The following is a 26186-nucleotide window of genomic DNA, read 5'->3' as shown; positions in this document are numbered from 1 at the left end:
TATTTTTTTTCCACTGACATTTCAAGTCACAGCATTGCCATTCACCCCACAGCTTCACCAGAACCAAATCATCCCTAAGGTCGCCTTCTGAGTTACTCGCCACGCTCAGTTCATCAGCATGGTGCCATCCTTCCCACTCTCCGGAATACATCATTGTGAACGTCTCTACAACCTCACTGCCATCTTATTAGCCCAAACCCATCACGTCTTGCTATCTTGACAGCGTCTAACTAGGCAGCCTGCTTCTCTTTCCACTCCTCTCCAAGCAGCAGAGCGGTGTTTTCACTAGGCCCGGCAATGGCCCTCCTGGCACACATGGAACAAGCTCAAAACTCCTACAAGAAGTAAAAACAGACTCCCTCCCTCCAAATTCCTCCTATTTCAACCATTTCCTTTTCCCAAGTCCTTTTAAAGACATCGGTTTTATTGAAATGATATTCACATGTTATATAATTCATACATTTAATCAATTAGATGTCACATTCTATCTTCCTTCAACCACTTGGTTCTAGGCTACCACTATTCTTGGTGTCTTGATAGATTTCGTTATTCTGGAATTTCAGATGAGTGTGATGCTGTAATAGGTGACTGGCACCTCTACAGAGCATATACTGTTTTCAACATTTATAGATATTGTATTGTGTATTAATACTTTGCATTAAGTCTTTACACAAGCCGTTTTTCCCACCTTCCCTTTTTTACAATATTCATTTATTTTTATTTTTATGTATGAATGTTTTGCCTGAATGTATATATGGGCAACACATGCACGACTGGTGCCTGTAGAGGCCAGAGGAGAACTCTAATAAATAAACTATTCCATATTTTTTATAAGTTTGAAATTTTCCATAATTAAAAAAATTTAAAACCATGCATGGTAGTATACACCTGCAATCCTGACACTCTAGGTGAGACTCTGGAGACTGGAGAATCCTAAGTTCGAAGCCAGCCTAGAACAGATAGTGATACCCTATCTCAACAAACAAAAAGCCCCAGATGGCTCCTCATCCTTTGTGCTGCACTTTAAATATCACCTGACCGCTACATCACTGGGATAGGTAACCTCCCATTCTTTCCTTCCTAGTACTTAAAAACAAATGGAGAGGGGAATGAGAGAGGAAGTTGCATGCAGCTCAGGCTGGCCTAGAATTCACTATGTAGCTAAGGCTGGTCTTGAACTCCCAATCACGCTGCCACTACCTGCCAAGTTCTAGAGTTCCAAGCCTACAGCACTATGCCTGGGCTTTTTTTTTTTTTAATTATTTTACTTTCATTATTGTGTCTTGTGGGCCTCATGGATGATGGTGCACATGTGGAAGTCAGGGGACAATTCAATGTAGCTAGTTCTTTTTTGCCATCTTTATGTGGGGTCTGGGAATTGAACTCAGGTCACCAGACTTATGCAGCAAGTGTCTCTACCCACCAAGCCAACTCACTAGTCCCTGGCTTTTATAAAATGGATACAAATATTTGTCTCATTATTTGTTTGTTTGTTTGTTTTCTCTGTCCTATCTAGAGCACACTGGAGCAAAGTGAGAGACAACGGGAGCCTAGCACTGGGTAGCCATGCACACACTTAATGAGCAGAATGGGTGGAAGGCCCAGAACTCCATTTTCATTCTCTCTTCTGCTTCCTCCCACACTAATTCCCCCACAAAAGTGAAAATGAGTGATCTGACACCTCTCCCCCTCTTCTGAGGTCCTATTTTTCCATTACTACACCAACCAATGTAATTCAAGATATTATAATCACAGGCATTAAATTTTTCAACCCATGTCTATGCTTCACCCTGGAGCCATATACTTGCGACTTTCAATAAACAACCTCATGGAACTCAGTCTGCATTAGCATAATGCAGTCATACCATGGCATCACCAGCATGGCGGCAAGCCCCTCGGAGTGGCCTTGCCACAGAAAGAGGGCCTCAACTCAAGAATCCATGTTTGTTTTATTGCACTTTAGAATTTCTTCATCAATTAGGTCATCCATTAGAATTCATACATGGCCTATGTCTACTGAGTTACAATAGTTACTTATATTGTTCAAATAGAAACTTTTAGATTTTCCTTGTTGTTCTATAACTAAAAAAGTGAAACATCAAGAACACTGGTGAAGAGCTAGAGGTACAGCTCAATGGTAGAACACATGCTTAGCATGCACAAGGACTTGGGTTAGTTAAAACAGGCATGCACGCACACACGCACACACACACACACACACACACACACACACACACACACACACACACACAGAGGCACAGGCACAGTTAATCTCTCTTCTTCATGAGCCCATAAACCTCATGCTTGTATGAAGTTCTTTTGTTGTTGTTTTTTGTTTTGCTTGTTGTTTGTTGTTGTTGTTTTCCGAGACAGGGTCTCTCTGTGTAGCCTTGGCTGTCCTGGACTCGCTTTTGTAGACCACGTTGGCCTCGAACTCACAGTGATCTGCCTGGCTCTGCTTCCTGAGTGTTGGGATTAAAGGCGTGTACCACCACGCCTGGCTTTGTGTGAAGTTTAAAGTCACAATACATACTAAATGTGTAAGCAGCAAGCATGGAGCAAGCATTGTCACAAGTGTGAGGAAACTCTTGGGCTACACAGTGCATACCAGGAAGACTTTGCTGGAAAGGAGGAGGAAGAGGAAGAAGAGGGGAGGAAAGAACAAAGGAAGGAAAAGAGGCGAAGGGTGCAAGCCAAGATCTTATATGGCACTACTTAGCACATTAGTTCCCAACAGGGTGGGGCACACATTAAACTTGTTAGAGAAGGAATATTTCTGCAGTACAATGTTAAGATTCTCTGATATAACAGACAACATTGTCTGCAGTAACAGAATAAAATGGAAAAAATAGGTTCTTATTTTCCAGTCTTATTGTTTGGCATATAATTCTCCACCCTACAATTACCCCCAGTGCTGGGGTTATAGTCAGGACCTCATACACGATAGGTAAGCTCTACAGCTGAGCTACAGCCCTACCTAATTCTTCTCTTCTAGTCTGTCCTTGCCCCTCCCCCTCCAGCTCCATTACTAGACTGCTTAGCCTTCAAAGAGCCTATCCCATCCAAACCATTACTTAGTGTCCAAGATCTTCCCTGTTTTCATTACTTGTGTCATAAGACTCTTTCAAAAAGCCTCGCCTTCTGATTCAAAGGCCATTCATCAAGAAAGCATGGACCGGGCTGGAGAGATGGCTCAGTGGTTAAGAGCACTGCCTGCTCTTCCAAAGGACCCGGGTTCAATTCCCAGCACCCACATGGCAGCTCACAACTGGCTCTAACTCCAAGATCTGACACCCTCACACCAATGCACATAAATTAAAATTAAATAAAATACTTAGAAAAAAAAAAAGAAAGCATGGACCATCTCACCACCACTTTCGCCTCATGCAGGAACACGACAGTCTCCCCTCTACATGCTCTTAGCTGAATCACACACTGATTCCAGCTTCCAGCTCCTCTTCCAGTATCTAAATGGCTCCTGAAATTCTTCCTATTCCAGGTTTACTAGAAGATTCCACTGGCATTACTTTTATTTACAAAATTCAAATCTTTCACATATATTCCTATTACTTCCTACTTTTAAAGAACTTACCAACATGTATATATAAATATAGAATATGAGTTCTAGTAAAGGTCTCTTCTTTTCTACTGTGTTTGAATTTTTTCATTTATTGTTATGGGTATGATGCATGTGGGTGGGGGAGCATGCAGAGAGGACAACTTTGTGAGTCAGTTCTCTCCATCCACCTTTGTGGGTTCCTGAGAGCAAACTCATGTCATCACATTGGTATGGCACGTACTTTACCTGCTGACCCATCCTACCTTCCCTTCAAGTTCTATTCTTACTCATAAATAGAATGAAATAATACACACACACACACACACACACACACACACATACACACACACACGAGTTCACTTTTTAGATTTTTTTGAGCAGTCTAGATGTTAACTTAATCCTTACCACAAGAATAGATGTCAATAAAGAAGCCCTTCTCTCTTAGAATGGGAAACTAAATCAAAAGCGTGGATCAAACATTTTCACCTGATCCCTGCTTCCTCTACCTCACACCCTCACTCCCTACTTCAGCTATGACGAGGAATCTGGAGACTTAAGACAGTGGGAATCTAAATATTACAGGCAATAGCACAACATCTGATACGAAGAAGAGTAAGGCGTTCAAAATTATTAAAGTCAAATCTATCTTTCTTTCCTCGTTTGCTTATTTGTTGACTGATTGATTGAGCGAGGCAGAGTCTCACCACATAGGTCAGGCTGGCCTTAAACTCACAGAGATCTGCCTGCCTCTGCCTCCCAAGTGCTGGGATTAAAGGCACCAGCTACTAAGCCTAAAGCTTTTAGATCTCAAGAAAAGGTTTTGCTCTGTCTAGCTCAGTTCTCAAACATAAGGCAATCTCACACCTCAGCCCCTCAAGCATCAAAAATACAGGCCTGTGCCACCATGTCTAGCAAGTAATTTTTAATATTTTATTTATTTATTTATTTTTTTAGAAATAGGAGCTCATGGTGCTACATAGGCTGGCCCAAACCCCCTAGTTCACATGATCCTCAGCCTTCTGAGAGGCCAGGATTATGGGCAAGTACCACTATTTCCACCTAATAATTGAAAAAAAAATATAATGCCAAACTCTTCTGCATAGATGGGTGTTATTTCAAAAAATTCTAATCAATAAGCATTTAATATGACTATTCACAGAATATATTGTTTGGCACAAGTCACACTGTCCTCAAATAACTTATCTTCAGCTGAAGAATCAGGGACAAAGAAAAGACAGGAAGAACAGAAGGTAGTAGAAGCAGAGAAAAATACTGTCTAAAGGCCACTGGGCAGGGCTTCTTACAGAGAACAAGGCTCGGCATGGTTGGAAAGATGGCTCAGCAGTCAAGAACATTTGCTGCCCTTGCTGAGGACATGGGTTCAGTTTCCAGCAGCTCACAACACATCTCTAACTGCAGTTCAAGGGGATCAGATCCTCTCTTTTGGCCTCTGTAGACACCAGATAGACAGACAGACAGACAGACACACACACACACACACACGGGGGAGGGAGGGAGGAAGGGAGGGAAGTGGAGGTGGAAAGGAAGAAGAGGAGAGGGAGGAAAAAACATATGCACATAACTAATTTTTAAAAAAGATTTATTTATTTATTTTGTATACAGTGTTCTGCCCGCATGGATGCCTGCACACCAGAAGAGGGCACCAGATCTCATTATAGATCACTGCATTCCACTGTGTGATTGCTGGGAATTGAACTCAGGACCTTTAGGAGAGCAGCTTCTGAGATGGCTCAGAAGTTAAGAGCACTGATTGTTCTTCCAAAGGTCCTGAGTTTGATGCCCAACAACCACATGTTAGCTCATAGCCACTTCATTATAATGAGATCTGGTACCCTCTTCCAGCACGCAGGAACACACACAGGCAGAATACTGCATAAACAATAAATAAACCTTTAAAAATGAAGTAATCAAAAAAGGGAAAGGCTTGAATTTGGCTCACACTAGTGCGATAAGATTGAGAAGAAAAGATGAGTGGTCAGTACCTGGCAGTGGACAGAGGAGAGCAGTGCATAGGGCTTGGTCAGAGAAAGATGGGGTGAGAAGAGATGCTGCTGCTGGTGAGAGAGGAGAATTACATCATGGGAACCCTCCGTGGGAAATGAGAGTGTCATGACAGAGAGGTGTTCACAAACAGGAAGCAGCAAAAATCAAAGCAACTGAGATCAGGGGCAAGCCTAAGAGGCCAGAGGCAACTCTGGGCAAGTGACTGATTCAGCGTAAGGGAAGGGTGGTCCACCTTCTACGGCACCTTCATTGAAAACGCTCTAGTCTCGGCTCTTTCCTGAATGTTCTACCAACATGAAACGAGTATGGTACAAAATGGTGTCTATTTCTAGGATTTCACTTTTTGAAAATGAAAATAAGAAAGGCAGAGATGGAAATATGACACAGCAATAGGTCACTTCCCTGGTGTATATATGAGGCATTGGCTTTGAGCTGCAACATCAAAATAAAGAAATAAATAAGAGTGACAAAAAAAAAAACCCATGGTATTTATTTCTATGGATAGAAAACAAGTTCCTCCGGCTTCTACCCCCAAGCACTGGAATTGCTGGAGTGCACCACCACATCCACTTTCATTCTGTGCCGGGAACAGAGCCCAGGGCCTCACATATGCTAGGCAAGCACCCTATCAACTAAGCTAGTTCCCCAGTCCAGAACTGTAGTTTTCTTATCTGGAATGTGCCTAAGATTTAAAAACTATGTAGAAAGCTCAGCATGGTGGCTCATGCCTCTAATCCCAGCACTCGGGAGGCAGAAGCAGGTGGATCTCTGTTGAGTTCGAGGCCAGCCTGGTCTAACAAAGCGAGGCCAGGACAGCCAGGGGTACACAGGGAAACCCTGTCTCAGAAAAACCAAAAACCAAAAAGGAGAGGAGATTTGGTTACAGGTCTTTACCTTTATGGTTAATTAAAGTAAACATAAAATTATTTCTATCCACTGCTTATTATTTTAAATGCAAGTGACTGTGCCTTGCCTGAAGTTGTTTTTGACAAAAGAAGTAATTATCCATCATTTGTAAATTTTCTGGTTCTGAAGGAAAGCAGTTATGTTCCTTAGATAAAATTTATGTAAATTAGTTATTTTATACCAAAAAAACAAATACAGAAATATATTTCTCCAAAGTGATTATAATTATCATCCATCATACATACATTAAATTCAGCCAATTTATTTATACAATAAATATGTGCTATGTGATAAATAATAAAATACCATCAATTTAGTATCATTATTTTCTCTTTATAACAAGGTAAGTCAGAGACATCCTGATAAAAGGTAAACATTAGCAGATATGAAACAGAGACAGATTCTGATTTTAGCTCCAGCGTTAACTTGAAGCCACACAGCAAGCCAGCGTCATCCTCTCCAGCTTCTGCAATGAGCAGCAGACAGATCTCACATTTGTGGAATGCTTGACAGGCATGTGCACCTTTTCCTACAACTAGAGCTTCTGATATTGTGACACTGGACATGGTGGTTCTATTACTTCATAATCTGCAGATGAGGAAACCAGAACTGAGTCAGAGGCTTCCACCTCAGCCCAGGTATTTGCCCTAAATCCCACCCTGGCCATCTGATAGGCTTCCTCCTGCTGCCATTTGTAGACAGTTACACATGTGGAAATAGTTAAGTTGGTTACAGCATTACACAAATGAAAGTTATATTAGTTAATTTAGGTTTTACAGAGACTAAAACAAATTTTGTGGTACCTCCTTAGAGAAAAACACACACACACACACACACACACACACACACACACACACACACACACCATGGAAGGGCCTTAAGATGCAAGCTTCTCCTAGCCTTAGAAGAAACTTGTCTTTGAATGCAACAGAAAAAAATACTCACTAACCACTTAGTAAAACCAAAAATTGCCCTCAAATATTATCCTCTACCCTCTAAATCATATGTGACAAAAACCATATAAATACAGGGCAGAAAAATACATAAACTTGGCCTTTATTTCCTCATGTTCATTCACAAAATCCAAGCAATAAAAACTTCAGATATGGTTGTCTTTGCTGTATCTTTATTATGATTAAAAGAACAAATTACCAATAAGCAGAAAAAATAAATATAATAAAATTACTTTTCTAAAACAATTAAGCTAAAACATCAGGCCATACATTAATTACTGTCTTATATACACACATACATCCTCATACTTACTCACGGTTTAGCAAGCAAAAGATCTCATTAAAAAAAAAAAAATTACCTCGTCTCCGCCCATAGCTCCTGGCTGCATGTAAACACAGAAGAAAACCATGGGTATTTGTATCAAAATGGTGAATTTAGAAATTAAAAAAGATGTTCACACAGCGTTTTCTAAGTATTCTTGAAACTGTAAATCTGGAGACACTGTTCAGCCTCGCTGCTGACACACCAGGGGGACCTCCATGCAGCATCAGCCCAGATCACTGTCGGAACAACTCAACTGGCTGTGGCAGCACCTCCAGGTGTGCTGAGTTCCCCCGGTCTTGTAAGGATTATATTGGATATGCTGGGGCCTGTCGTCTATATCAGACATAGATTTAAGAGTTCCTCTTTAAAAATAATTTGTAAGTCTTCATTTGAACTTTATGTTACCATCAGACATCATGCTGGGGAAAATATTATTTTAAATAACTAAAAGTAGTGGGTATGTGGTGGGCATTCAAAACTTCTTACTACACACACACACACACATGCATGTTTCATGAATGTCCTGAAACTGTATAGAAATTATATGCCATTGGTTTTTTCTTTAAAGACTCCATTTCTGTGAATTGTGTGTGTGTGTGTATGTTCACATGTGTGTGTGCAAGTGTCTGTGCACATACACATGGAGTCCTGAAGCTGCTAGCTACTATGTATCTTCCTTAACTGCTCAGCACTTTACTGAGGCAAGGTTGCTCGTTGAACCAAGAGCTTGCTGAGTCTGACTAGTCTAGCTGGCCAGCCTGTCCGCCCTCTGCATGCTGGGATCACAAGCATACATGCTTGGCTTTTGCACAGGGAACCAAACTCCAGTGCTCTCACACTTTGCTTGACAATGTTTGAAACCACCGAGCCATCCCCCAGCCTAGTTTCTATAAAATTCTTAGTGAGCTTTCTCTTACTCACCCCACTTGTTTTACACATCATGTCATATACTGTGTCAGGAGAAGGGAGAAAATACTACATTTTACATCCATTAAATGAAAAGTAGAGACCAATCGAGGCTCTGGATTCGCCCAAGGGGGTCCATAATAGCAGAACTTGGAAGGTGGGCTTCCTCACAACTCAGGGAGTGTTAGCAGAGCTGCACTGATGCTTCGTCTACTACTAGTTACTTACAGTGACTTTTAGAATGGGAAAAAAATGTTAAAATCTGAAATATCCAAGTCTGTAAAAATAAATGTGAATTTAAACTGTATTTAATCTATTTTTTTTGAAGCATAAATGCCACAAAATTAATTTACACTGAAAAGGGATCATAATATGGGGTCATATTTGTAGTATAAGACGAGAAGAAAGCATATTCCTTGAAGACTCCAGACTTTTCAACAACATCAAAACCACTTACTAGTCTCATTACTTGCCACTTTTCCCCCCCAAGACAGCATTTCTCTGTGTAGCCCTGGATGTCCTAGAACTTACTCTGTAGACCAGGCTAGCCTTGATCTCAGAGATCTGTCTGCCTCTGCCTCCTGAGTGCTGGGATTAAAGGCCACCACCACCACCACATTTCTAATTTGATGTCACTTCTACCTTTGTTCTTTTTACTTTCCCTCCACTAAAAGATGAGAAAGAATTACCCAGTTCTAGTCCTAATTCCCCCAACCTTACCACAACCTGCAAATCTCATGGGAATTTACAGAACTGTTACTGTTTCCATTCGTCCACAGGAGATGAGTTCCAAAGAGCATCTAAAAGGGCTTACATGTAGAGGAACTTTCTTTTGTTGTTGTTGGCTTTTTTGTTTGCTTTGTTTTGTTTTGTTTTGTTTCGAGACAAGGTTTCTCTGTGTAGGCTTGGCTGTCCTGGACTCACTCTGTAGGCCAGGATGGCCTTGAACTCATTTTTAAAGTTCATGAAATGGGCTCCTGATGGCAGGACAGCACACAGAACAGACAAGCAATTTAAGAAGCAATCTGGGACACTTTGTTTCTGTCCTCATTGAAGAATTTAAATATGTTCCACCTTGGTCCTAACCAGTAATTTATCTGTGATCCCTATGGGATTACTATTATGGCAGCTAAAAATGAATGCTCACTCTATGTTTCACACCTATGAATATGATTTAATGTAAAATTCAAATTTATGGCTTGTTTTTGTTTTTGTTTTTGTGACACAGGGTCTTAATATGTAGCTCCAGCTGTCCCGCCACTCAGAGATTTTCCTGCCTCTGCCTCAGAGGTACCTCTGAGGATTTAAGACATGGGCCATCATGTCTGACACAACATGTGCAGCTTTGTGGTGCGTGCGTGTGTGCGTGCGTGCGTGAGCTCCGGGTTCAGTGAGAGACACTGTCACGCGCCTGATGTCAACCTCTGGCTGCCATATACATTCACACTCATATGAACATTTGTACATATACAATCACAAGGCTGGGTTCCAAACTGGCACCGAACAAACAAAATAGTCTCTTAGCAGAATATACAGTCAAGAGAGAGAAAAATGCATGGCATGCTAGGATAGTCTGCAGATCATAGGCCAGTTCTGATGGTAATTTAAAATTTGGCAAACCTCTTTATATAAGAACTATTTGTGAACAGTCCAATTGGAGTTAAATGCTTCCATTAGGGAAAGGTAATAAATACTGAGGAAGAATTTGGAAATAAAATGAAGTGCTTTCCTCTATAAATAAATACAACTTTAAGGAAGAATGGTGAACATAAAAACTTCAAATGAGGAAAGGGAAAAATGATGTAATTATAGTATAATCTCTAAAGGAATAAAGGAAAACAATGGAAATACAAAAACTCCCTATCAGCCAGCATAAAGTGACCTGCATGGAAAACAAAAAAGAATATGGAGATACTGTCCATAGATGCTTTTGTAGGAACAATGGCTAATATATCCCTCCTTTCTTCCAGTTACTACTGCAACCAGTAAATACTGTACCACTTAAAAAGAAAAAAAAAAAAAAGGTGAGTTGTGGTGCAAGCCTTTAATCACAACACAGAAGGCACAAGTAGACAGATCTTGTGTTCAAGGCCAACCTGATCTACATAGTAGATTTCAGGACAGCCAAGGTTACAAGTGAAACCCTGTCTCAAAAAACAAAAACAAGCCAGGCATGGTAGCACACGCCTTTAATCCCAGCACTTGGGAGGCAGAGGCAGGTGGATCGCTGTGAGTTCGAGGCCAGCCTGGTCAACAAAGTGAGTCTAGGACAGCCAATACACAGAGAGACCCTGTCTCAAACAAAAACAAACAAACAAACAAACAACAACAACAACAACAAAAATGATGGGTGGGGGGGCTGTGATCACAAATTCAAGTCTATACTGGTTTACATGACTCCAGGTCAGCCTAGGTTGCCTCCACCTCTCAAATGCTGGGGTTACAGGTGTGCATATGTTACATATGACATGACTAATATCTTTTTCATGTGCCATCTATGAATGTATTAATATAGTAAGATGCAATTTTTTCTAATTACTCCAATATCTTATTTTTTAAAGTAGCGCTGAGTATCAGAATATCCATAACTTGGTGCATGCCAAAAAGACATTGGACTATATATAGCCTTAATCCTAAATTTTATATATTTTTATATTCTTTTGTGAGACCATATTTGTGTGGTGTGTGTGATTTTTGTGTGGGGCCAGAAGACAGCCTTGGGTTTCGTTGCTTAAGTACTGTCCATTTGGCCTAGATCTCTCCAACTGTCTGGTCAGCGATCCATATAGATACACTTGCCTCAGTGTCCCCATACCCAGTACAGAAACTAAGCCACCATAGCCAGATTATGTCCATGGGCTCTGGGGATCAAACATAGGTCAGGCCTTGCAGGACAAGCACAAGCCAATAAACTGGTCCCAAAAATCTTCTTAAAATGTTTGTTATTTTGGCTTGTATATACAGAAATGGGCTTTCCTGTGACATTTTCAACATGTATGCTATAATACCTGGTTCTCGTTTGCCACGTGGACTTCCTCATTTTCCTCTCCCTCTTGTTGCTTTCCTTCCTATCCCCAAATAGTGTCACCTTCTGTTCTCATGACACATGCACTTCCATAATTCTTTCTTGTTCCTCCCTCTTCCTTTCCTGTATGTTTGGCTGTGAGCCCTGCCTTTAACAGCAGAGCCACCATCTCTCCAGGCCCTCCTCCCTTCTTTAGATACCTTCTTTTCCTCTTACAGTTCCCATTCTTCCTCTTTGGAGGGGGTGGTGTGTGTGTGTGTGTGTATGTGTGTGTGTGTGTGTGTGTGTGTGTATGTGTGTGGGTGTGTGTGTAGATTCCGCATGAAAGAAAACATAATATTTGTCTAAGCCTGGCTTATTTCACTTACATAATGATCTCCAGACCCATTCATTTTCCTGAATGGCATAATTTCATTTGTCTTCATAGGTGAAATTTCATATGTACCACATTTTTTTTTTAAATACGGAATCTTACTGTGTAGGCCTGGTTGTCCTGCAACACTCTATTATAAGAGGCTGGCCTCAAATTCAGGAGATCTGCCTGCCTCCTCAGTGCTGGGGTTAGGGCATGCGCTCCAATGCGTACATACATTATCTTATCTATTGATAAGCTGGCTGTAATAAATATGGGTACAAAGCAATCTCTGTACACTGCTGACTTAGAATCCTTTGGCGTATACCAGGGGTGTTACTGCTAGATAATACTTCCGGAGGCTTTAGGAATCTCCATGTTGATTCCCACAGTGGCTACACAGTCCCTTGGACATTCCCACCAGCAACGTACAAAGGTTCTCCTCACATTTTGTATTTGTCCTTTATTTGAGGCAGGATTTCACTGTGTAGCCCAGGCTGACCTCAAACTCAGGGTGAGCCTCCTTTGTACCTCTCAAGTGGCAGAGTTACAAGTGTGAGTCATCACATCAGGCTACTGTCATTTGTTTTCTTGATGAGAGCAATTTTCACTGGGGTGAGATATAATCTAAGCAGTTGCAGTTTGCATTTGTCTTACGGCTAAGGATATTGAACACTTTTACAGACATTTATTGGCCATTTGCAGGTCTTCCTTTGAGGTGATGCATGTCCACTCAATTCCTTACCCCCATGAATTGTTTAGATGAGTTTTTTTGTTAATTCTGTACAAATTCTAGGTATTAATCCCCTACTGGACGTGCAGCTGAAGGACACGTTTTTCCTCTTCTATGGGCTGTCTCTTCCCTCTGTTCATAGTTTCCTTGGCTTTGTAAGAACTTTCTAATTTCATACAATCCTACCTGTTAACTCTTGGGAGTCCTTTGCAGAAAGTCTCTGTGTATACACTCCTATGTTTTCCTAAGCTGCTTGAATGTCAGATCTTAAGGTCTTTGATTCATTTGAAACACACACACACACACACACACACACACACACACACACACACACACACACACACACTTTTTTTTATAGAGTTAAAGATAAGGGTCTAATTACATTCTTTTATATGTGGGTGACCAGTTTCCCCAGCACCATGTTTTGAAGATGCTGTCCTTTCAATGAATATTCCTGACACCTTTGCCAAGGATTAGGTAGCTGTACTCATATGTGGTTTGTGTGGCTCGAGACCAGGTTTCATGTAACTCAATCTCCTGTTAAACTCTCAATCCTCTACCACCCTCTACAAAGTGCTGGGACGACAGCGTGGCACCATTGTGCCTGCCTTCCTATTTGCTCCTGAGTTTCTGCCAGGGTCTCATACAGTGGTCCTCCAGGCTACCCTCAGACTCATGGCAACCATTTTGCTCTAACCTTCTGAGTTTACGCCAGGGTCTCATACAGTGGTCCTCCAGGCTACCCTCGGACTCATGGCAACCATTTTGCTCTAACCTTCTGAGTTTAGAGACTACAAATACGCATCATGCTTGTCCTCAGTCTCCCATTCTATGCTACCTACCCACCTACACATTGGTTTTGTTCCTGTACCATGTGGTTTTTCTTTCTTTTTTTTTTTTTTAACTATTTTTAAAAATAATTTATTCTTGTTACATCTCAATGGTTATCCCATCCCTTGTATCCTCCCATTCCTCCCTCCCTCCCATTTTACCCTTACTCCCCTCCCCTATGAATGTGGCTGAGGGGGACCTCCTCCCCCTATATATGCTCATAGGGTATCAAGTCTCTTCTTGGTAGCCTGCTGTCCTTCCTCTGAGTACTGCCAGGCCTCCCCCTCCAGGGAACATGGTCAAATATGAGGCATGGTTTTTCTTAGTATAGCTCTGTAATATGGTTTGAGATAGAATATTGTTGTACCTACAGCATTGCTCTATTTAATTTGTCTTTTGTGCTGAGGAATTTCAGGATTTTTTTTTTCTTGTTCTGGGAAGAATGCCATTGAAATTCCTATGATGATTTCATTGAGTCTGTAGATCACGTTTGATAACACAGTCATTTTCACAGTATTAACTCTGCCAATTCACGAGCACAGGGGGTTTTCTATCCTCAACTACTTCCTTTGGTGATTTTTACGTTACTATTTAATGGGGCAATGCGGCCACAGTGCACAGGTGGCAGTGAGAGGACAAATATGTGGATTTGTTCTCCGCTTACGCATTTCCTTGTGTCCTAGGACCTACTGGGGTCACCAGTGCTGCATAGCAAGAGCCTGTCCCCGTGAAGTGACCTTACTAGCCTCAGGTTCTTCCATGTTTTAGAGCTTTCATCATGGAAGTCTTTGACTTGTTTGGTTAGGTTTATTCTGGTGTTTTAGGTTTGCTTTTTGTTTGTTTGTATTTTGTTTTGTGAGACAGGGTTTTTCTCTGTGTAACAGCCTTGGCTGTCCTGGACTCACTTTGCAGACCAGGCTGGCCTGGAATTCATGGAGATCCACCTGCCTCTCTTCCTGAGTGCTGGGATTAAAGGCGTGCGCCGCCACACCTGGCTTTAGGTTTGCTTTTTAAACAGTCTCATTGTGTAGCCCTGGAACCTGCTATGTAGACCTGACTGACCCGGAGCTCAAGAGATCCTCCTGCCTCTCCCCTGCCCTGCCCCGCCCTGCTCTGCATGTTGATTTTATTCTTTTCTTACTGTGTTTACCAGCTCTGAGTTCCCCAAGTTTTTAGGATCTTTGAAATAATAATAACAACAATAATAGTTACAATATTTTCATTATTAAAATATACTAAACACATTAAAATAAATTATTATTATTTGAGACAGGGTTTTCTGGGTTTCTGGCTTTCCTGGAATTCACCCTGTAGAACAGAATGGCCAGGAACGCAAGAAACCCCATCTACCCTTGTCTCCCTGGTGCTGGGGAAAAAAAGCATTCACCACTACACCTAATTCCTCAACTTTAATTCCTTACTATCAACTTCTCTTTAAAGTTGTTTTGCTTGTATGGTGAGTGTCTGGCCTGCATGTATGTATGTATACTACATTAGCATCTGGATTTCTTGCATTAATTTGTAGCCAGTAAACTAATAAATACATTTGTAATGTTTTATTTTAAGCTGTTTAACATACATACCAAAGTTACCAAAGGGCAAATTGCTACGTGACTACTTTCCTTTTAATCCTGTCTCAAACAAACATACAAAAAGCAAAGCTCCCTTGCTTACTGGGTATGACTAAACAAGTCTGTGATCCCAGCATCTGGAAGGTGACAGCAGGAAGATGAAGGTTTCAAGGTCATCTTTAGCTACTTAGCAATTTCCAGGACCAGCCTAGGGTATCTCAAAAAGCAAACCAACCCTTGCAAACAATGATTACTTTTTAATTTTGAAACAGGGCTTCACCTAGCTATAGCTGACCCAAACTTACTATGTAGAGGAACCTAGAATGTCCACTCCTCCTGCTTGGCCTCATGTAATCTAACATTACAGGCAAACACACCCAGGGCGTTCTGTATGGGAGGCACCCACTCTACCAACTGATCTACAGCCTCACACCAGCAAATGTTGTGTCTTTAGTTGGCAACTGAATTTTTTTTTATGTATTTACTCTTTATGTATACAGTGCTCTGCCTGCCTGTACCCCTGCAGGCCAGAAGAGGGCATCACATCACATTGTAGATGGTTGTGAGCCACCATGTGGTTCCTGGGAATTGAACTCAGGACCTCTGGAAGTGCTCTTAACTGATGAGCCATCTCTCCCGCCCTGGCAACTGAATTTTTAAAAGATCTATTATTTTTAGTTGTATGCATGTGTGTATGCACATGTGTTTGGGTGTCCTCAAATGCTGGAGGCCTCAGATCCTCCTGGAGCTGGAATGACAGGCAGTTGTGAGCATCTAATGTGGTAGGGACTGGCAATAAAGCTTGGGCCCCTGAAAGCAAGAGCAGTATGTGTTCTTAGGAGCTGAGCCATCTCTCTCCAGCTTCTGACAATTTGTTTGTTTTTCTGAGACAAGGTCTCACTGCATTGTCCTGACTGTCGTGGAACTTGTTATGTAGACCAGGCTGGCTTCAAACTCACAAGATCCACCTGTCTGGCTCCAGGGAGCTGGGATTGGAAGTATGTACCACCACTCCTGGCTCAAACATTTTTTAAAATCATCATCTGAGTAGGCAACACGTTAAGTTACAATCAATGGACTGGGACTGTAGCTGGTGGCAGAATACTTGACTAGCACGCATGATGCCCTATGTCCAATCTTTGCTCATGTGCACACACTCATACACTCACACTTTTATATTCAAATATCTAATGCTGTCCATTAGCTTCTCTCAGAAATAAGTCATAGAATAATTTTACATGAGAGCTTAAGGTTAAGACTAAAATGTTCCCATTCCCTTCATTAGCATGTAAATGCCCAAAGAGCAGGAAGGTGAAGTTTGTCCTTAATATTCCTCTTTTTTATTGTTATAGTGGTTGAAAAGATACTTATAATGCAATTATTCTCAGACCAAGTAAAAAATAGAGAAGATAAATTTCTCCATAAACAACATGAACACTGCAGATAGAAACAGCACATCTTTATCTACCACATTCACACATTATTGTAAGTTACTTGGGTGTTTAAAACTCCTTTCCCACTTCTCTGATTCTAATCCATCTTTCTCAGGAAGACCGTTTCATCTATTTATACGCTTCAAAAATAACAGTACTAGTACTGCTGAGATTCCTCATGAGCAGAATTCTGTGTGGTACAAGAGTTTCAGTGTTGGAGTGTGCTGATGACAACGGGGCGGGGGGAACCTACTAATGATTTATGCCCCAGGAACTGCATCTGATTCAGCCAGCATCAAATTGGCCTGAGACTGTTTACTGCAGAGAAAGGCACTCAGATTTTTATCATTTATCCTATGTAGTGGCACATGCTTTTTTTGCCCCACCACTAGGCTAAGGCAGGAGAATCAAGAGTTGAAGACCAAGATGCCAAGACCTCGTCTCAAAGAACATCTGTTTTCGACAAACCATCTTCTCCATACTCCTATGCCAAAAATTCTTATGAGATTTCTTCAGACGTTATGAATTCCCAGCTTCTGATTATTTGGGGCAGTCAATGCTTGTTAATTCTACAATTACAAACCCCAAAACAATGTAGAGAACTGAGAGAGAAAAGCAGACAAATGCATGGACAGCCATATATTCAGGGATCAGCAGCACCGGTGCTGGGTGGGCCCTTCGGTCAGCATTCTATGTCCCCTGCCTACTAGGGGGCTTCTCTAATAAAACAAAACAAAACAAACAAACAAACAAAAACCAAAGGTTCCTTCAAAAATAACTTATTTAGGAGTTTGAGAACAGCTCCAGCCACAAGAAAATGCTCTTCATTTGCCCCATACCTGGACTGGCTCCTAGCCTGAAAAAAAAACAAAACAACTTTCCACCTGGCTGAAACATACACAGTAAGGAGAAACAGTAATGTTAAAACCACATCCCACAAATGGGCAAGGTCATATGGCATTTGTCTTTCTGTGACTTGTTTCATTTAACATGTTTTTAAGGTTAATCCATGATGTTGCTAACAACAAGATTTCATTTATATTGTGTGTGTGTGTGTGTGTGTGTGTGTGTGTGTGTGTGTGTGTGTGTATAGGTGCACACATGCATGCCAAGGTACTTGTGTATAGGTCATAGGACAATCTGAGGAACTGGTTCACTTTCCACCACGCAGATACAGGGATTGAACCCTAGTTGCCAGGCTTGACAGTGAGTGGCTTTACCTGCTGAGTCAGCTCACTGGCTGCGGTATTTCATCATTTTGGGCTGAATAGCATTCCACTATGTATACATACCTCACTCATCCTTTGATGGCTACCTGGCTACTGTGAATAGTGTTTTAATAGTGTTTACACATGGCCAAGAATGTGTAACTTCCTTTGGATCTATACCTTTGATTGCTGAGTCATATGCCAGTTCTATTTTTAATTTAAAAAAAAAGTTGTACTATTAATGACTGTGCTAGTTAATGTTGACATTGGCAGGATAGGGTTAAGGGGGCTTTTCTCCACATCCTGTCCAAAACTCACTATTGTTTTGTAAGAGTCATTCCAACAGAAATGAAGTATCACCTCCTCATGGTTTGGATTTGCAATTCCTGAGTGGTAAGCAACAATGGGTTTGGGGTTTTGTTTTTAATTTCTTATTTTTTAAATATTGTACTTATTATTTATACCATATTCTGCCTGCATGTGTGCCTACATGCCAGAAGAGGACAACAGATCTCACTCTAGAGGGTTGTGAGCCACCACGTGGTTGCTGGGAATTGAACTCAGGACCTCTGGAAGAGCAGCCAGTTCTCTTAACCTCTGAGCCATCTCTCCAGCCCCCTTGTTTTTAATTTCTACTGGCTATTATTTGCATGCCTTCTTTTGAGAAATGTTGAATAAGTACTTTTATACATCTTAGCCAGTTTCTGCGTACGTGTTCACGCACCCACGTGCAATTATGCGTGCACGTGTGTAGAAACTAGACGTTGAGTTCAGGTGTCCTCCTCAGTGTCACTGAGCCAGGAGATCACTGACTCAGCCTGAGTGGCTGGTGAGCAAGCTCCAGAGATCCTCTCGTTCCTGTCCCCAGAGCTGGGGTGACGGGCACATATTGCTGGGGGAAATTATGGGTATCGGGGATTGATCTCAGGGCTTTATACTTGCATGGAAGCATATCACCAACTGAGGCATCTCTCCAGCCCTGATTTAATTTTTATGTGTGTTCACATCTATGTATTCAGGTGCACATGCATGTGTGTGCACATGTATTTGGAGGACAGAAGACAACCTTAGATGTTGTTCCTCCTGGGGTACCATCTACACAGTTTCTCGAGTCAGCGTCTCTCAGTGGCCTGGGGCTCAACAATTAGGGTAGGCTAGCCAGTAGGAGCCAAGGCTCGAACTGTCTCCCCGTCCCTGTCGCGGGGAGTATATGATGTCACACCTGGCTTCTTTGTGGGTGGTGGAGAATGATTCAAGCCCTCATCCCATCTGAGCTATCTCCCCAGCCCCTAGTATCTCTGTGTCCCCTCCCCCGGCCCCTGACATCTCTAGTCCCCTCCCACTGGCACAGAGTGACCTTAAACTTGCTCCATAGCCCAGGCTGGCTTGAATTTATGATCTTGGGTCTCTGGGATTACAGCCCTGTGCAATCAGTCCCAGCAATAATCACATGTTTAAAACATTTTCATTGTTAAAAAAAATGATAAAAGTGTGAAGTAATGACTATGCTAGTTATCATGACTTTTTACACAATGCATACCAGCATCAAACATCACATGTCCACTATACATATACATATTATAGCCATGAAAAAAAAACTAAGCAGCCGGGCGTGGTGCCACACGCCTTTAATCCCAGCACTCGGGAGGCAGAGGCAGGTGGATCCCTGTGAGTTTGAGGCCAGCCTGGTCTATAAAGTGAGTCCAGGACAGCCAAGGTTACACAGAGAGACCCTGTCTTGAAAAACAAAACAAAACAAACAAACAAAAAAAAACTAAGCATTTTTCTTTTCTAGTCACCAACGTAAGCAAAAATTTCTTGGTGTAATGCACACAGATGCACGCATACACTTTTCTCTTCTGCAGCACTAAGAATTAACCCAGAGCTTTGCCCATGACAGGCGCCTGCTGTATCGCTGAGCTTCCGCTGCAACCTAAAGTGTTCTGTGTTGTTCTTCTCTGAGTTATAATTGGCATAGTGAGAGGTCTTCTTTGAAATGTGTACAGATCAAGCAGATTTTTTTTCTAAGTTAATTACACATGTGGTGAACACTGCAAACAGGAGGTCCAGGCTACACTGCTTACATAAACGGAGAAGACAAACAGGAAGTCCACAGGGAACAATAAGGAACTAGTTGGTTCCTGCGTCTTTACTATGAGAAAGAAAATCAACTGCTGTTACGTGAGGAATTTCATGCACACAGGGGATCTCTTCTAAAACCCATTAGAAGCACAAGATAATTTCAAACTTTACTTATTTATAATGTTTAGTATCAAGTTATGTAGACCACCAGACTGGCCATTCTAAAAGTAATTTTTACAAAGATACTGAATTTGCATGCCTGTGCTAAAACACTGGGGACAGAGAGAGAGAGAGAGAGAGAGAGAGAGAGAGAGAGAGAGAGAGAGAGAGAGAGATGAATCACTCTTAAGTATTTAAAGCAAAAAGAAACTATGTTCCTGGTTCCACCTTGTCACCTTGGTCAAGTCCCACACAGATTCTTGAATGCTAGTTTATCTATTTATGAAAGCTTCTCCGCACAGAAGTAGAGCTACCCTGTTACACTCTCTTAATAGAAGCCCACACCCATGCTTTAGTCTCTCCTCTTAACCTTTATCCCTGGTCCCATATTAAAATATCTTTATTAAATCCCACCTTGGTAGTATAAAAAAGAAAATCTCTCAGGCCCCTTACAGTATTGTTTTAGAACATCTATCCAAACCTACAAACATACATACATAACATCAAACGTGTGTTATACATCATATATTTCTCTAATTACTTTTTATTTGTTTGTTTGGGTTTGGGTTTTTTAAGACAGGATTTCTTTGTATACCAGGCCTGGCTGTCCCAGCCTCACTTTGTAGACCAGGCTGGCCTTGAATTTACAGAGATCCACCTGCCTTTGCCTCTCTGAGTGCTGGGATTAAAGGTGTGTGCCACACACCTGGCTCTCTAATTACTATTTAATTATAGATTTCTGTTTTTGTTTTTTTTTTGGGGGGGAAGAAGTTTGGTTTTTTGGTTTTGTTTTTTATGGTGGTTTTTTTTGTTTGTTTGTTTTTTGGGTTTTTTTTTTTTGAGACAGGGTTTCTTTGTGTAGCCTTGGCTATCCTGGACTCACCTTGTACACCAGGCTGACCTCAAACTCACACCAATCCACCTGCCTCTGTCTCCAAGGCATGCACCACCACGCCCGGCTTTAATTATCCATTTCTTATAATGTGTTCACATTGAACCTGTACTTTAATTCCTAAGTCTGCTCAGATTTAGAAAGAATAGCAATAAAGATCTTATTTATAAAATTTTCAAAATCTCAAAGAGAATTTCTTTGACTTGTGTCAGAAAAAGTCCCATACAAGGATGAGGCCCTGAGTTGAGTCCCTAAGACCCATGTAAAAGCTGGGCACAGCAGCACCCGTCTGTAAGCCTACCACGTCCAGTGCCAGAGAGTTGAGTGTAGGAAGAGGGAAGAGTCAGAAGGACGTTCACTGGCCTGCCAGTCTAGAGGATTTGGTGAACTCCATGTTCCATGAAAAACTCCATCTCAAAAAAGTGAGGAGAAGCTGGGTGTGGTAGTGCACGCCTTTAGTCTCAGCACTCTGCGGCTGGGATTATATTTGGAATTCTGTTGATTTAGGATTCATCACATCCTAAGAGATGGCAAAAATGCTATAAAAGAATACACGAAATACTATGAAGTTAAAAAGGCAACAGCAGAGCGCAGAGCCAGGTGTGGTGGTGCACGCCTTTAATCCCAGCACTCGGGAGGCAGAGGCAGGCGGATCGCTGTGAGTTCGAGGCCAGCCTGGTCTACAAAGCGAGTCCAGGACAGCCAAGGCTAACACAGAGAGACCCTGTCTCAATGAAGCTACCTAGCTACATCTTACAGATACACACAATCCCACAAACACAGACAAAAATATTTTCTTAGAATCAGGTAGTCACCCAAGCCTGTAATTCTACCACTTGGGAGGCTGAGACAGGGGCCAGCCAGGGCTACACAGTAAATTCCAGGCCAGCCAAAGCTATATAGCAAGACTCTGCCTCAACAAAACAAAAAATACGTTTTACTTATCTCTCACAGTAAGCAAAAATAACAACGTACTTGTTGATTTTTTTTTTTTAATTCCATTAGGAATTCTAGCAAAGCTGGCTTTCTTCTTCTTCTGGCACATCCACATCATGTGCTCAGCTCCTTCTCTGCCACTTCCTCTCAGCTGAGCAAGGCATGAGGAGGAGGGAGAGAGGAGACTGAGCAGCCAAGGGAGTCAGCCCAGCATAACCAATGCCCTTTGTGTTTCCTCTTTTAACTCCACAGACGCCATGTCGGCTCTCAGTTCTAACACAAACAAAGAAAGGATTCCAAAATAGGTCAAGGGCACCAGTTAGGAAGGGACAGGTAGAGGACAGCCTTGGCTGACATTCCCAGTGGCCCAGTGTGTGATGACATGTTCGGTGGTCAGTGAATGGCTCGGGGACTCCTCAGGCAGCCCAGTGTCTTTCTGGCTGGTATGTAGCTGTTTTCTCTTTCACTTACAGTTCCGGGTGGTAAAACCCAGGGCCTCTCGCTTCTCAGGCATCCCCCTTCTCAGCTCCCCACTCCATTTTAAGATTTGAGTTTGAGGACCCAAACCGTCCAGGTTTTCCTCTAGCACTCTTCAATTTCTAACTGCCTTGGGCGTTCTATGAGGAAGATGCAGATAAGGCTCATTTCTCTGTCAGAGGGACATGGCACTTCAGATTTTCTACTTATCTCTAACTTCAAGCACTAAGGACAACTTGGGAGATGTCAGAATGAAAACTTTTAAGTGCCAGGCATCAAAAAAGCAAAAACCTAGGCATGGTGGCTCAGAAGCAGGAGGATCGTGCACATTCAAGGCCAACCTGAGTACACCGTAAGACCATGCCTCAAAAATAAAAGTAATCAATAACATAAGCTCTTATTTTGGAACTCTAACATGCACATCAAGGGAGATCTTTATCAGACAGCTATAAAACTGAGGCAAGAACCAAAGGCAGGGGCAGCTCACAGGAGCTGGAGCTACAAGTCAGCCACTGTGCTATCTAACAGTCATCTTCATCATCATTATCTCCTCTTCACAGGGGAAGAAATCAGAGACAAAGAGGAGTTAAGACTGAAGCCATAGAGCCGGGTGTGGTGGTGCGCGCCTGTAATCCCAGCACTCGGGAGGCTGAGGGAGGTGGATCTCTGAGTTTAAGGCCAGCGTAGTCTACAAAGCAAGTCTAGGACAGCCAAGGCTACATAGAGAAACCCTGTCTGGAAGAATGAATGAAAGAAGACTGAGGCCCTAAGGTTATGAAGCCTGTAAGAGGTGACATCAGATGGGCCAGGCACGGCCATCCACAGCTGCGTCAGTTGGACACTGCGTGGGCAGGTTTCCTGTGATTTCAGAGGCTTGGCAGAGAGCTGCTGGAAGCTAAGGGCTCCACCCCGTTAATGTGCACTCCTCATCAAGCACTTCCTTGCATTTGCCAGTGTCCCACAGCCTATTTTCAACTGGGAAAGGAATTAAAGATAGAAGGAATAAACTGCACACCGATGGCAGTGACACCTTTTAAACTGATACTGTGCATCCTAGATTTGATCATGGACTTGACCTTAAACTGGTTGAGTTGGACCAGTGATAGAGGCACTTTTCTGAGAATCAACATGACAGAGGAACAACTACCTAATCAGAAACAATCCCATGGAAAGCCACAAAACTGCTCAAGCAAGTGCTTACCCACGACACAGAAAAACAAAACCATACACTACTCTTCCGCTAAAATCTGTTTGATACAAATACTACTACATAGGTAGCCAGAAGCAGGCTCAGGAGCCTCCCTCCTTTTCTGGCAGAGAAAAAGATGTATTATGCTAAGTTATAGTGCTTTGGAGTAAAAATAAAGAAGATGGCTCAGTGGATAATTATTACAACAGCAAGGAAAATTATTACCCATTCTAGAGGAAAGGTCACACTGCTTCAAAACTTATTTTATTTTGGAAATACTGGACAAGCAGAGGGTCTTACTGATGAATGAGAGTTTCTCCTACCATCTTTTTATATTCCACAACACTGAAAGAACTCATTTCTTTTTTTAATTTTAATTTTACACGTATTAGTGTGAGAGTGTCAGATCCCCTGGAACTAGAGTCACAGACAGTTGTGAGCTGCCATATAGATGCTGGGAATTGAATCTGGGCCCTTGGAAGAACAGTCAGTGCTCCCAACCACTGAACCATCACTCCAGCCCAAGAATTCATTTCTTTTTTGAAGCAGAATCCAACCCAAACATAGGCCTGCAAATTACTAGATTTGCAGTATTAAAATTTTACTCATTTTGGGCTGGAAAGATGTCTCTTCCAGAGGTTCAATTCCCAGCACACACATGGTGGCTCACAACCATCTATAACTGTAGTCTCATGTGTGTGAGTGTATGTGATATATATGTTAGGTATCCTGGAAGGCCAGAAGATGCCATTGAATCCCCCGGAGCTGGAGTTACAGGTAGTTATAAGTTGACCAATATAGATGCTAGAAATGAAACTTGGGTCTTCTGAGAAAGCAGGAAGTACTCTTAACTGCTCAGGTTCTCTCTAGAGTTACTGCCATTTTTATTGAAGAAAAATGAGACCTACTTTGTGAGCATAGGAACTCCTGCAGGGTGGAAGGTGAGTGGAGCACAGTGGTACACACTTCACAATCCCAGTGCGGAGGAGGCTGACACAGTACATCTCTGGGGCTCACTGGCCCACCAGCCAGCCTCATATATTCAGCAAGTACTAGGCTAGTAAGACAAATCTACAAAATACGGTGGACAGCTCCAAAGAAATGATACTCAAGGTTGTCTTCTGGCTTCTACATGCATGTTCATTCACACACATATATGTACAGACATACACACATAAATATATGTGCCTACGCATGTGCATGCACACAAGCAGACTCTGGCAAACCTTCCTATATCCTCAGTGTTTATAGACTACTGCTAATTCCTCCTTGCTTTCTACACCTTGTGCCCCATCCACCCTTCTCTCCTAAGATTATTTCCTGGATGATACTTGAGAGGTGATTCCCAGAGTTAGCTATAACTGGGAGCTGGGTGCTAGTAGTGCTTATCTTTAATTGCAGCACTCAGGAGACAGAGACAGGTGGATCTCTAAGTTAGAGGCCGGTCTAGTCTACAAAGTGAGTTCCAAGACAACCCGAGATACACAAAGAAATCCTGTTTCAAAAAAACAAAAGCAGCTGGGAGACATACACTGAGAAGAGCAAAAGCCAGCTCTGGACCGCTCACCATCCAGTCAAGAAAGCTGAAAATGTAGCTGTATCTCCAGAGGAAACCCAGGTTTGGGTGAGCCCAGGGGTAAAAGAAGGACATAATGAATGGTGGCTTTGTGCAGAGTTTAGAAAAACAGATTATTCATGGTAAGAAAGGAGGAGCTACAGGTCACATATTTCCTCGCCTCACCATTCAACACTCACCGTGTGGTCCAGGCTGATCTTCCACATGCTATTCTCATACCTCAACCTCCCACGTGCTGGGACTACAGCTATGTGTCACTTCTGCTATGTTGCTTTTTGTTTTGTTTTTTTTTCCCAGCCACTCCTCTCACCTATTTTTTTTTTTTAAATACAGGGTTTCTCTGTATAACCTGGTTGTCCCCAATCTCAAACTCACAGATATCCACCTGCCTCTGCCTCCCAAGTGTTGGGATTAAAGGGGTGTGCCACTGCCACCTAACTTCCTTATTATTTGTTTATTTATTATGTATACAGTCTTCTGCCTTCATGTACACCTGCACACCAGGAGCGGGCACCTGATCTCATTATAGATGGTCGTGAGCCATCATGTGGTTGCGGGGAATTGAACTCAGGACCTCTGGAAGAGCAGCCAGTGCTCTGAACCTCTGAGATATCTCTCCAGCCCTTCCTTTCTTTTTTAAAAAATAGAGTTCAACTTATATTTAGTCCCTTTCAACAATCAAAAATTGTAAATTAATAAAATTATAGTGATTGTTGTTTTATTTGTTTTGATACAGTATCCCTCTATGTAGTTGTGGCTGTCCTGGAACCGTGTAGACCAGGCAGACCTTGAACTCATAGCCATCCTCCTCCCTCGGCCTCCAAGTGCTGGGATTAAAGGCGGGCACCACCATAAATTTTAGAGATCCTTAATTTTATCTCAATCATTCCTAAGGGAAAGGAAAAACTGCTCTTCATAGGACAAGAACTTTGGGATGACAAATGATAAGGGAAATCAGAAGAGGACAAAAAATACTTAAGTATTGCTGGGCATGGGGCAAACATCCACAATGCCAGCCCTGTGGTTAAGAGTTAAAAATTAAAGCCGG

At 42.1% G+C, this 26186-nt stretch overlaps 1 protein-coding gene across 8 annotated transcripts in view; it reads right to left on the bottom strand.

The window, feature by feature from the left end:
• The window catches only part of CPEB3 (cytoplasmic polyadenylation element binding protein 3), a 204876-nt gene that overhangs the window by 81358 nt on the left and 97332 nt on the right, over positions 1–26186 (bottom strand). For 6 of the 8 annotated variants that reach the window (XM_084763887.1, XM_084763890.1, XM_084763885.1 and 3 more), the window contains exon 5: positions 7803–7826. The exons of the other annotated variants lie outside the window; for them this stretch is intronic. In XM_084763887.1, coding sequence (XP_084620013.1) covers positions 7803–7826 — 24 coding nt within the window. The remainder of the gene's footprint in view (positions 1–7802; positions 7827–26186) is intronic. 8 annotated transcript variants of the gene reach the window in all.

This window comes from Acomys minous (assembly GCF_964271855.1).
Source record: "Acomys minous genome assembly, chromosome: 2".
In the NCBI taxonomy this organism is placed as follows: domain Eukaryota; kingdom Metazoa; phylum Chordata; class Mammalia; order Rodentia; family Muridae; genus Acomys; species Acomys minous.
Note: the sequence above shows the minus strand (reverse complement) of the source record. Positions and strands in the feature narration are given on the sequence as shown.